At 42.3% G+C, this 13644-nt stretch overlaps 1 protein-coding gene across 1 annotated transcript in view; it reads left to right on the plus strand.

Annotated features, from left to right (window-relative positions):
• The window catches only part of ENTPD1 (ectonucleoside triphosphate diphosphohydrolase 1), a gene marked incomplete at both ends in the record, with an annotated part of 65387 nt that overhangs the window by 16746 nt on the left and 34997 nt on the right, over positions 1-13644 (plus strand). Inside the window, one exon of the mRNA XM_079719437.1 lies at positions 8034-8161. Coding sequence (XP_079575563.1) covers positions 8034-8161 — 128 coding nt within the window. The remainder of the gene's footprint in view (positions 1-8033; positions 8162-13644) is intronic.

Consider the following 13644-nt stretch of genomic DNA (forward strand, 5'->3'; position numbering starts at 1 on the left):
GCAGACAGAGGCAGATATTGGAGTGATGCAGCCATAAACCAAGGAATGCCGGGAGCTACCAGAAGCTGGACAAGGCAAGAAAAGAATCTCTCCAGAGCCTTTGGCCCTGTTGACACCTTGATGCTAGACTTCTGGCCTCCGGAATTGTGAGAGAGTAAAATTCTATTGTTTTAAGTCACCATGTTTGTGGTAATTTGTTGTGGCAGCCCTAGGAAACTGATACAGGTGATGATAATAGTACTACCTCACAGGAGTGTTGTGAAGGTTAAATCAGTTGCTGTGTTTAAAGTGCTGTGAGCAGAACCTGAATACAGTGAGGGCTCTTTTGTAGGTTGTTATGTAAATTGTTAGCTCACTGACTCTTACCTAGCAACCCTATGAATTCTGTACTATTGTGACTCCCATTTTGCATGCAAGGAATTGGAGGCTTAGAGAGCGTGAGCAAAGACAAGGTTGTTTGGACTCTGCTCTAGCTTGAGCCACCCTTCAGAAGTCTGTGGAGTTTGGCTTTCTACTGATGGATCCTGGTGACTGTTGGCTTGGCGACCCCTCATAATGGTGCTCTCTCAGCAAAGATTCACCAGTCCTGGGTCACCAAGAAGCCCAGAAGGTATAGAGAAGAGCTGTCATGATATGGTACTTGCTCCTCCTGGATGCGTCTTCTCAGCTCTGGTCTGGCACAAGCAGAGCCATGCTCTGTCCACGCTTGACTGTGTGGCTGTCCTATGACCTGACTTCATGGGGGTGCCTCAGCACCTCATCACAAGAGACAGGGGTGCGCCGCCTAAAAGACCACACCCTTCCTGTCCAGGTATTTCAAAGGTTCCTGGTGGTTCCTTGTTTACCCCTATGGTGCTGAGTGTAAATTATACAAACGATTAGAAGGAAGTCGGATCACTTAAAGAAAGACAAAGCCCAGAACCTGCAAGGTCCCACAAGCAAGGCACCCAGTTGACCCCACCCCTGACCACCTCTTACTATTTTCCCCTTCATCACTCATCCAGCCACACTGGCCTTATGGCCAGGCACTGTTCCACCCCAGGTCCTTTGCACATGCAGTTCCAGTTACCTTAAATTCTATTGCCCAAGTGGTATGCTTGCTTTCTCTTTATTCCTATCACTTTTAATATCACCATCTCAGGTCTTTCCTAATTACCCTATCCTGCCTCTTCACCTGCTTTTTCTCTCTCCTTAGCACTTATAATTATGTAACATACTATAAATTTTACTTATCTTGCTTATTATCTTTTCTTTCAGACTAACATCTAAGCACCATGAGGATGGGGGTGTTTATTTGATTTGTTCACTACTGTAGCTCAGAGCCTAGGGCAGGTCTAGTGAATAGTATAATGCATTCAATAAATAATTATTGACTAGTTGAACAATGAATGGAACAACAACTATAGAACTCCCAAACTGAAATAGGCCAATCCATTAAATATCTAGAGGTAGCACATGAAGAGAGGACTACTGGAACAATTGAGCTTTGAAGCATACGGAGGGGAGCTTGATTTTGAAGGTGACAAGGAAAAAGATTTGTTGGAGAAAGAGAGGAATAGAATTCCAACGGAAGGAAATCTCATGTTGACAAATGTCAGAATCCAGAATTCATTTATGCGTTCAACTAGGGATATAGCAATGAATGAGCCAGAAAAAAAGTCTCTTCACTTAAGGAACTTACAGTCTAGTGGTCATAATGTCAGGAATTATGATCTCGGGCACACACATCTGCTTTTTGGAATGGGGAGATGGGAAGGACTTAAATTTCTGAAGGACTGACGGGTCCAAGTAGACCAGTGAGGCTTTCATCTGGCAAGCAGAAGGAAGCTACATTAAATTCTTAATTAGGGAGAACCCTGGGAATGTTAATTATGGAGGAATTCTGCAGCCGCATGAAGGATGGATTCTGATAGGAAAGGGAATTAGGGAAATACCAGAAAGGGCTGTTGTAGAAGAGGTGGGGGTGACTGGAACAGGGGGGTGGATATCACCATAGAAGAGGTTGGGTTTAAGGGCCCTGGAATGAAATACCTGGGAAAGGATCTTAAAGCCCTTGAGTGGGAGAACAATCTAAATGTGCATCACCAAGAACTCCCCCGTGATGGAGAGGAAGGAAGATGGCAGAAAGGGGGCAGAGAATCTAGGAGTTGGGGAAATGGCAAAGCCAGATTAGGACCAGTCCCCTGAGCTTCAGTGATGATTCTTCCATCACTGGGCTGTGTAAACACAGGAAGGACCACAGCACTGCACTGATGTTTACTCTCCAGTGCTTGTCTGTATTGGCTGCTTTGTTCTCTATATGACAAGCCAAGCTTGGTCCGGATGTGACCCATCAGAAGTTGGAAGTGATTTGAATCTAGTGAGTCTCACTGAATCTGCAGAGCAAAACTTTTGTTGTTTTTGCCAAAAACCCACCACGTCTGTCAACACCCCAAATCTTTTTATTAATGGAGTAAAATTTTAGGATAATACATCTTTGGTATCATGAAGTAGAGATGCTGGGATTTCTCTGTATAGCAGAATTTTGACTAAGGACAGATTTTAATAATTTTAATCATTAATAGGATGCCAACTGTGGATGTCACGATGGCTGTTTCTGTAAGAATGAAAAAGAATCAGTTTTTTTTTTTTTTTTTTGCCTCTGACATAGCTAATTGGCTTGAAATCAGTCTGTGTTTTCTCAGAGCTTGGTTTCCTTCACTTTTGTCTCTGTCAAGTGAAGAGCTGACACTTCTACCTGGCTCTCACCTCAAACAGAAAAGCTTTCTCATTTGTCATATAAAGGAGGAGAATGGGAGGGAAGTGGCAGTCTTGAATTCTCCAGGATAGTGAGACAATTCAAAGGAAAACAAATACAACACTTTGCTGTTAGATATTTTCGGTAAAAATTTTCCTTGAAATTGTTTTTTGAAATACTGTTTCATGTTGTATGATACAAGTCAAGTTTCTGTTATCCACAAGGGAAATGAATGGCTTTTCAGGGGGAAATACAGTCATTGTGAATTTTCTATAACAGAACTTGACTGTAGCAGTCATGGCATTTGAAAGAGCTCTGGGGCCTGGGAAGAGAGGGCAGTTACTGAAGTGGTTCCCTTTTATGAATACATCCTAGATATGTCCACCTGGACCCCCGCGTCTGCTACCACTTCCTAAGAAGAGTCTGGCTTCCTCCATGTGATAAGGGCTTTTGAAAATTACCTGCCATGGTTCATAGAAAACACAGTATTTTAATTATTCCTCTCTGGGTAATCTAGTCAGTCACATGAAAAACAAACTTAGCCATTATTTTTTTGATAATACAGCTTTTGAAAATTGTGTATGAAAAATTCCTAAACTTCTTCTCTGATCTAAGTTCTTTTCCTTATCATATCTTTAATAAGACAAATATGATGAAAGCCTTGAATATATTCTAATAATATGGATATCATTGCAAAAACTGGGCAAATGTGGAAAAGTATACTTCCTTATTTTTATTCTCTATTTTTTTACTGAAGTATAGTTGATTTACAGTGTTGTGTTAATTTCTGCTGTACAGCACAGTGACTCAGTTATACACACATATATACGTTCTTTTTTTTATTCTTTTCCAATATGGTTTATCTAAGGAGATTGGATATAGATCCCTGTGCTATACAGTAGGACCTTGTTGTTTATCCATTCGAAATGTAATAGTTTGCATCTACTAACCCCAAACTCCCAGTCCATCCTCCTCCTCCCCACCCCCCCTTGGCAACCACAAGTTTGTTCTCTATGTCTGGGAGTCTGTTTATGTTTTGTAGATAAGTTCATTTGTGCCATATTTTAGATTCCACATATAAGCGATATCATATGGTATCTGTCTTTCTCTTTCTGACTTACTTCACTTAGTATGATAATCTCTAGTTGCATCCATGTTGCTGCAAATGGCATTATTTTGTTCTTTTTTATGGCTGGGTAGTACTCCATTGTATATATACACCACATCTTCTTTATCCATTCATCTGTTGATGGACATTTAGGTTGTTTCCATGTTTTGGCTATTGTGAGTAGTGCTGCTATGAACATAGGGGTGCATGTGTCTTTTTTTTTTAAATCTTTATTGGAGTATAATTGCTTTACAGTGTTTTAGTTTCTGCTGTACAACAAAGTGAATCAGCTACATGCATACATATATCCCCATATCCCCTCCCTCTTGAGCCTCCCTTTCACCCTCCCTATCCCACCCCTCTAGGTCATCTGCAAAGTATCGAGCTGATCTCCCTGTGCTATGCAACAGCTTCCCACTAGCTATCTATTTTACATTTGGTAGTGTATATATGTCAGTGCTACTCTCTCACTTCATCCCAGCCTCCTCTTCCCTCGCTGTGTCCTCAAGTCCGTTCTCAACATCTGCATCTTTATTCCTGCCCTGCCACTAGGTTCATCAGTACCATATTTCTAGATTCCATATATATGAGTTAGCATACAGTATTTGTTTTTCTCTTTCTGACTTACTTCACTCTGTGTGACAGACTCTAGGTCCATCTACCTCACTACACGTAACTCAATTTCGTTCCTTTTTATGGCTGAGAAATATTCCATTGTATATATGTGCCACATCTTCTTTATCCATTCATCTGTCGATGGACATTTAGGTTGTTTCCATGTCCTGGCTATTGTAAATAGTGCTGCAGTGAACATCGTGGTACATGTATCTTTTTGAATTATGGTTTTTTCAGGGTATATTCCCAGTAGTGGGATTGCTGGGTCATATGGTAGTTCTATTTTTAGTTTTCTAAGGAATCTCCATACTGTTCTCCATAGTGGCTATATCAATTCGCATTCCAACCAACAGTGCAGGAGGGTTCCCTTTTCTCCACACCCTCTCCAGCACTTATTATTTCTAGATTTTTTGATGATGGCCATTCTGGCTGGTGTGAGGTGATAGCTCATTGTGGTTTTGATTTGCATTTCTCTAATGATTAGTGATGTTGAGCATCTTTTCATGTGTTTGTTGGCCATCTGTATGTCTTCTTTGGAGAAATGTCTATTTAGGTCTTCCGCCCATTTTTGGATTGGGTTGTTTGTTTTTTTGATATTGAGCTGCATGAGCTGCTTGTATATTTTGGAGATTAATCCTTTGCCAATTGCTTCCTTTGCAAGTATTTTCTCCCATTCAGAGCGTTGTCTTTTCATCTTGTTTATGGTTTCCTTTGCTGTGCAAAAGCTTTTAAGTTTCATTAGGTCCCATTTGTTTATTTTTGTTTTTATTTCCATTACTCAAAGAGGTGGGTCAAAAAGGATCTTGCTGTGATTTATGTCATAGAGTTTTCTGCCTATGTTTTCCTCTAAGAGTTTTATAGTGTCTGGCCTTACATTTAGGTCTTTAATCCATCTTGAGTTTATTTTTGTGTATGGTGTTAGGAAGTGTTCTAATTTCATTCTTTTACATGTAACTGTCCAGCTTTCCCAGCACCACTTATTGAAGAGGCTGTCTTTTCTCCATTGTATATTCTTGCCTCCTTTGTCAAAGATAAGGTGACCATATGTGTGTAGGTTTACTTCTGGGTTTTCTCTCCTGTTCCATTGATCTATATTTCTGTTTTTGTGCCAGTACCATACTGTCTTGATTGATGTATCTTTTTGAATTATAGTTTTAGTTTTGTCGGGTTATATGCCAGCAGTGGGATTGCTGGATCATATGGCAGCTCTATTTTTAGTTTTCTGAGGAGCCTCTGTACTGTTTTCCATAGTGACTGCACCAACTTACATTCCCACCAACAGTATAGGAGGGTTCCCTGGAAAAGTACACTTTCAACTGTTCAGTGATAATAATGAGTTAGTAAATATTCTCATTAAGAAAAGGAAGAAACTACTAGAGTCACATCAATCTATTTCCCACCTCAGGGCTTTTGCAGTTGATAATTCCTCTCCCTGGAAAGTTCTTTCTCCTTCTCGTAGCTGTTGTTTTCTCATCATCCAGGTCTAAGCTCAAACATCACCTTCTCAGAGAGCACTTCCTGACCCTCAGTCTAATCTCCCCACCCCAACTCTGCTGCAAGTCACTCTGTAACATTCCTTGGTTTTAATTTCTCCTCAACACTTTTCATGACCTGAAGTCACTTATTTGCATACTTCTTTTCTGGTTCATCTATCTCCCCAACTAGATGTGAACTCCAAAGATCAGGGACCTTGTTGGTCATTTTCATTGGCTACTAAGATTAGTGCCTGAATGGATGGAAGGAAAATGATATAATCAAAATTGTTATATTTACGGAAACGAATAGGTAGACCTTTTGGACATTTTGAAGGAGTAAAGCATTCAAAGTTCTATTATAGTAGAAACATTGCTGCAGTGTGCAACCCTTGGGTATTAGATATGTAATTTTTCGTCTAAAACGTGCTGTTGTAAGCTGTGTTTGTCAATATCACGGCTTTGGGAAGTGAGGTAGGTAGTACTCAGGTAGGTAGGTAGTACTTAGGGGGCTCTTTTCCAGATTCCAGAGCCCTGGCAGCAAAAAGGACGTTTCTCCCACACCAGGATGTTTTGGCTTCAAGGTCTTTAAATCATGACTCTAATTGGATCAAAGCGTAAGTCTCATGGGAGGATCAGATCAGGGTTAGCTGTTTTAGCAACTCAAAATGCTTTAAGAACTCAAGTTCTTTCCATCTCTCTGCTCAGCCATCCTTGACTGGACAGTATCTGAGGAAGAAGAGAGAATGCTTCCTTTCTTTTCCTAGGCTTGCCCCAGCAGACTTCCTCCAGGGTCACACAGGCCATTTTGGGAGTATATGCCCACTGTTGAACCAATCACTGGACAGGGAATGAGATTATGCAGAACAGTCAGCCCCTTTCTAGGAGCTGTATGGGCTGCTTGGGGGAGTGGCAGGCATCTGAACAAAACTGAGGTTCTTTTGGGAAGCGAGAAGGGGGGAAGTGCTGTATATTTCATTTATGATTCCCTTGTTTGGAAGGAATAGATAATGGTGTTGGTAAAACTTTTTCTCCTAAGTTTTGTACTGTTCGGTCTGATGAGTACAAACTGGTCCAAGATTCTAGAGATGGATGCAGACTGGAGACCCAGGCAGTTCCAGTCCTTTGGATTAAGTCCAACCTGTGCTCACAAGCTTGAAGGGGAGCTCTTGTGTTGGTGCAACCATAGCTGCTGAGAAAGAGAGAACGGGGAGGAGGGGACACAGGTTCCTCTTTCAGTTGCTTTAATCCCTTGCCCTGTCCTTAGAGAAGTGAAAACTATTTTGGAGAACCCATCTCATTTCCACATGCTTTTTTATTACTTGATCCTATCCTTCTTCCCCAAAGCCTAAGAAAAAGGCTTGGGGATAGCTTGGGAAGCTGAGAGAGGAAGGATGAGAATGGAGGGAATGGTGTAACCATTCCATTTCCTGTTCACCTCTGCTGTAAGCTCTATTTATCCTGATCAAAGTAAATTTGCCTTCTGTAGAATTCTCCTTCTGGAACTTTTTTATGCCCCATGATGGTAAGAGTATGAACAGGATAGACAAGATAATGTGAATGATGAAATGTTCAAAACTCCATAGCCCCTACGCTGTTACCAATTACTTAACATATAAGTGTGGTTGAAGTGAAGGAATGTGTCAAGCCAGGAAATGTCATGAAGTAGAGGGACTACGATGTTCGATGGTATACTCTGAATACTTTTTAATATCATACTCATTTTCCGGTAGATTTTGAAAATGAGGAGGGCTATCCTTGCTTTCTTTGTTACTTGAACCTTGATAGACCTACATGACCTATTAAACAAACTGCCACTTTGGGATTTTTCCTTTTCATCCCATATCTGATCACTGATCTAATTCTGCCCATTCTCCTTACCATAGCCACTAACTCAGTTTTGGCCCTCATCACAGTACAGACAAATCCTTTTGTTCTTGTATTATTTCCCAATTACTTTGCAAGTGCCTCATGGATAAAGATCAGCTTTTATCTATCTTTGCTGTCTCCAGAAAGCCAGCACAAGGCCATATAGAAAGGGGAAGAAAATCAATGTCTATTGATTTCTTGTTGATATTTTCTATTCTTCTTTTGTTTTTAGAGTCTGCAGTGAAGATATTTTGCTCTAAAAACATACTGGGCATCCTTGGCTTCTCCTCTGTCATCGCTGTGGTAGCACTGCTCGCTCTGGGACTGACCCAGAACAAACCACTGCCAGAAAATGTTAAGGTAACTCAAACCCCTGAGTGTGTGTGTGTGTGTGTGTGTGTGCACGCAAGTGTGTTTGAGGGGCCCTGAGTGGGGCGGAGGGAAAGTGAGGTTATGGTAAATCAGAGCATACAGTAGGAGTTGCGGTTCTGGAAGCCCAGGAGCAATTCAGTCTCCGTGGAACTAGGCAAGTAAAATGGCAGCGGATGCTCATTCTGAAGGAAAGAATGCCTTGAATCAATTAGTGGTGGGAAGATGATTGTCTTTGATTGTTCAGCAAATTGATTAAATCAATATTCTAATAGAGACAAATGCTTTATTCACCACATCCAGATCTGTGATATACTGTGCTGGTATTCTACAATCTAGTGCTATCTCTGCTTCTTACTCACTGTTTCATTGTGGAAACAGTGAACTCTTTGTTTATTGAACACTGCATTCTTTGTTCTTTTTACTCCATTATTATTTTATTTATTTATTTTTTGGCTGTGTTGGGTCTTCATTGCTGCGCTCAGGCTTTCTCTAGTTGCGGTGAGCGGGGGCTACTCTTAGTTGCGGTGTGCAGGCTTCTCATAGTGGTGGCTTCTCTTGTTGCGGAGCATGGGCTCTAGGCGCGTGGGCTTCAGTAGTTGTGGCACTCAGGCTCAGTAGTTGTGGCACGCGGGTTCTAGAGGACAGGCTCAGTAGTTGTGGCACACGGGCTTAGTTGCTCCACAGAATGTGGGATATTCCGGGGCTTCCCTGGTGGCACAGTGGTTGAGAGTCTGCCTGCCGATGCAGGGGACATGGGTTCTTGCCCCAGTCTGGGAAGATCCCACATGCCGCGGAGTGGCTGGGCCCGTGAGCCATGGCCGCTGAGCCTGCGCGTCCGGAGCCTGTGCTCTGCAACGGGAGAGGCCACAACAATGAGAGGCCCACGTACCGCAAAAAACAAAAAAACAAAAACAAACAAAAAAAAAACAACAAGAATGTGGGATCTTCCAGGACTGGGGCTCAAACCCATGTTCCCTGTGTTGGCAGGTGGATTCTTAACCACTGTGCCACAAGGGAAGTCCCCTTACTCTGTTATTATCACTATCACCAAAGTTATAAAATTTATTAGACAGCTCTGTATAAAGCACTTTGGGAGACAAAGATTGTGGAGAAGACTTGTTCCTCATCTCCAAAATATTAAACAAATCAATTTTAAAATCAATTTTAAAAAGACCCCAGAGAACACATACATGTATCAAATATAGTAATTTGAAATTAATTCATGGATGGACAGACTTCTTGTGAAATTTCCACATTTGAGGAGCTAGTTAGTATCATTAAAAATAATTAGGGTCATTAACTCTGCTGTGATTTATTTCTGCTTCCTTTCAAATTCATCAAAGTAGAATTTCAGAGACATGGATAGCTCACTAATACCTTGTAATATGGCCATCATTTTATTTAATCCATTAATTTAGAAACACATGGTAAGTTTAAATTTGTATTGCAAATACACCAATGTTAAACTTTCATTTGAATTATAATAAATAAATCTTCAAGGGCCAAGAGACCAATATGCTAATGAATGCATATGTACATGTGGGCAGTGACATATTCAGAAGTTAACTTGACTACAGAGGCCCTGGAATACATATACAGAAGTATATATTTTTTTGCATTTGAAAATCCCAAACTGTGAGCCTGGAAAAATGGATGCATATGCCAGGCCTCTGAAACTATTGCCAACCACCCAAACCATTTGCTATATAGCAGAGGCCTGGATTACATTGGCATCCGTTTGCCACACAGATTCAACCCAGTGGGGCTGTGCACAGCAGTTCCTTTGTCAGCACAGAAGGCTGATATTATCTCATTGTCAATGGTCTCTTGCCTTTTAATATTGAGTGATGTTGGCTCTCCTGGCAAAACTTCACTCATAACTGAAGGCTCATGACATCTTGGTTTTGCTATTTGTTTACCAGCTCCAAAAGTACATGATTGCCTTCTTGATTTGAACTTTTTATATGTTCATTATTGCATCACTGGAGAGGGAGACTGCCTAGGAGGCAAAATCCACGACAGACTTAGGCTCTGTGTTCTCGGTGAATGCTCGTGGTCGTGGATGACCTTCCGTCATTCATGATGGTTGTCTTCAAGACTGCCGGGATTCTGTGTTATTGTGTTTGCCTGGGAAAACGGAGCAAGGTCTTTGGCATCTGAAGTGAATCTTTATAGCAATGTCACTGGCTTGATCCCACTAGGACCCTCTGAAGAGCCGTGGAGAAAACACTTCAGAATGATCTACCCTAGGGATTTATCTCCTGGTTCTCATCCCCTGTTGGTCAAGGGTCGTCCCAGAGGTTGTTAACTCCCTGGCACTTCCAGTTTTGCACATGTGTCAGAAGGGCTATGTGGGTACCACAGGTGACCTACTAGGTGGTAGGAGAGAAGACCCTGAGAAGAAATAGAGAGATGAGAAGGTACAGGTAGAGCTGGAGTAAGAAGATTGGTCAAAGACATGTGAAGTGGCCACAAGAGGTATCTGAAGCATCACTATACCTATTGCTTTTTGTGGGGGGAGAGAGTCGTTTGTACAAATAGTTTCAGAACAATAGAGACATATTAATACAGAGGTAGGTGCAGTGCTATGGCAGCCCAGAGGAAGGAGTCACCAATTGTGCCTGGTCATATGAAGACTTCATGGAGGCGGCAGCCTTGGGTCTAATAAGGAACACTAAGGAGTTTCCCAGGAGGTGAGGTAGGACATGTTCTTTACAAAGACCATACCATGTGTTACAGAGTGGCAGCTTAAAATAGCAAGTGATCTTGGGGAATCACCAGCAGTTCAGTATGGCTGGAATATTAAATATGGGGCAGGAAGGAATGGTGGGAGAGGAGACTTTAGTCTGAGCTTAGTTTGCCTAGCTCAGGAGTGGACGTCTCATCCATTCAACTCTAGTAGTGCTCAAGATTGGCTCCATATTAAAAGCACCTGGGAAGCTTTTAAAAAATACTCATATCTGGGCCCTACTCTGGGTCAATTAAATCAGAATCTTTGGGGTGAAGCCCAGGCACTGGTATATTTTAAAAGCTTCCCAGGTGATTCTAATGAGCAGTCATGCTTGCCAACCACTGCTTTGAAGGTTTCAAACAGGGAGGTTATGCCCAGATTGTGTTTCCAAGATTCCTCTTGGCTGGAGAGCAGATTAGAGGAGGAGAGACCAGTTAGGATGTTCCTGACATTGTGTAGACAAGGCAGTTGAGCCTGGAACTAAGGCATTGTCTGTGGAATTAAGGCATTAAGGAGATAATGTGAGAGACACTTAGGTTGACCAGATCTTAGTGATTAGATTCCTTAGAGGACCTTTTAGGATAAAGATGGAACACGTTGGGATGTAATGTTGAGAACAACCTCTGCATGCTTCTGTTTAAAGAGGGTGGTGGCCATAAGCCCCTCTATGGAAAGACTTTCAGCTGTCTCTCTACCCACTGCCTCTGATTCTTCATCCCTGTCTTATTGCAGGGATAATTATTCTGTCTGCTCAGAGTGTGACACAACATGGGCCATGGATTCACACTGCCTGGGTTTAAACCTCAGCCCTGCTCTTATAGTCACAGGACATAGCTTCTCTGAGCCCCAGTTTTTCCATTTGTAAGACAGAACTGATAATTGATATCTCATAAATTACTGTAGGAATGAAGTGGGATAAAGTAAATGCAGTGTGAAGTATGGAATAGGATGCTGGCCCATTGCAGATACTCAGTGGTTGGTAGCTCATGTATTATCATTATCATCTTTGTAGCCTATCTGTACGGTGACAAATCGCCACTTACCTTTTCCCTGCCCCTTCCCATCTGACTTGCCCTCTTCTAGCCCAGTTCTGCTCGGCCCTCCAGTCCTGAAGATCCAGGCTTGTTGTCTTCCTGCCTGGTCCAGTCTGGGTTCAGCCTTGCTGGGGAGGTGGTGGCCTCATGCCTGGGCCACATCTGGCAAAACACAGGAAGTCTGTTGTACTGATGACTCTACTTGCCCAGCTACCCAGGTTGTAAGCATATTGAGGACAAGAATTGGGTTTCATTTGTCTTTGCCTATGTTTTAATACTCTTTCACTCAATTTATTCATTTAATAAATAGTCATTGACCGTCTACTCTACTTTAGGCCCTAGGGATACTGCAGTGAGCAAGACTGGCAAAGTCCTGACCCTCATGAAGGTTATAGTCTAGTGGAAGAGATAATCATTAACCAAATAGTCACAAAATAAATGTTAAATTACGACAGCACAGCCTCTGACTTGGGTGGCTGCCTCATAGAAGTTCGCTGACTCAGTGAGTAGAGTGAGCATCTTGAACAGGTAAAACTGCTCCCTCCTTGGCTGTGAAGAGCGTGTGAAGAAGGACTAGCCTGGCAACAGAATCTGTCAGCCTCTGCCTCAGGCTCCCCTGTGGGTGCTGACTCCTCGTTCTCACTCCCAGAGCATACCCAATTCAAACCTCCAGGTTGTAGAACCTGGGAATCTACACAGGTAACAGGCGTCCTGGGCTGTTCTCATGACACTGAAGTCTGGGAACTACTGCCAAGTAGATACGCAATGACCACATTGCAGAAACAAACAAACATAGGGCTTAATGAACTGAAGAATCATGAGCTGCACCTGTGTCCTCTGGGCAAGTGCCTTTGTCCTGGTGGACTTGGTGGGGAGGTAGAGTTGAGGTCTGCTTGGTTTACCACTTCCTTAATTGCTGGTTTGTCACTGAACACTGGCAGTTAGTGAGTTGTCAGATATTCCTTTAGCACAAACATTGCACATTCTGGCACACACAGAACCCCGCAGGTTTCTCTCGAAGGCACCAAACTGATCCAGTCCCAAACCACACGCCTTAATTAAAAGCTGCCACTTCTGTGGAATGCTGGCCAGAGATGAGACAGCTTTGATTTCAATCCCAGATCTGCCATTTGCCAGCTCTGAGACTTTGGGCAAGTGTATTCTCTCTACACCTGTTTCCTTATGTGTTACATGGAGATAGTACCTACTTGGAGGATGGTTGTGAGGATTAAATGGAATAATATCATACTACTGACTCACTTACCAGAGTGCCCAGCACATCAGAAGCCCTCAGTGGAGACCAGCTGTCAACACTGCTTTGGGGGAGATAAGTTCTAGGAAAGGCCCTTAGCTGTTGGTGTGTTGTGGTCACTGAGCTGGGTACTCCCAGGATTTCCAACTGCTGCTAAGGGAAAGTGGCCTGTCCCCAGGCATCTGCTTTTGTCACCGGGAACTGAAGTGCTGTTCTTAGATGAGCGCTTGTGATTTTATCTTTTTATGGAGAATTTGGAAGAATTTACCTCAATTTTCAACCTCAAATACTCTTGGAAAATATATTATTTTTACTCCACTGGATTTTAAAAAACAACACCTGGAGATGAGTGGTGGTGATGGTTACACAACAATTTGAAAGTACTTAATGCCACACTGTACACTTAAAAATAGTAAAAACGGTCAATTTTATATTCAGTGTATTTTACCACAAT

The sequence above is a fragment of the Hyperoodon ampullatus genome, assembly GCF_949752795.1.
Source record: "Hyperoodon ampullatus genome assembly, chromosome: 1".
Taxonomy (NCBI): domain Eukaryota; kingdom Metazoa; phylum Chordata; class Mammalia; order Artiodactyla; family Ziphiidae; genus Hyperoodon; species Hyperoodon ampullatus.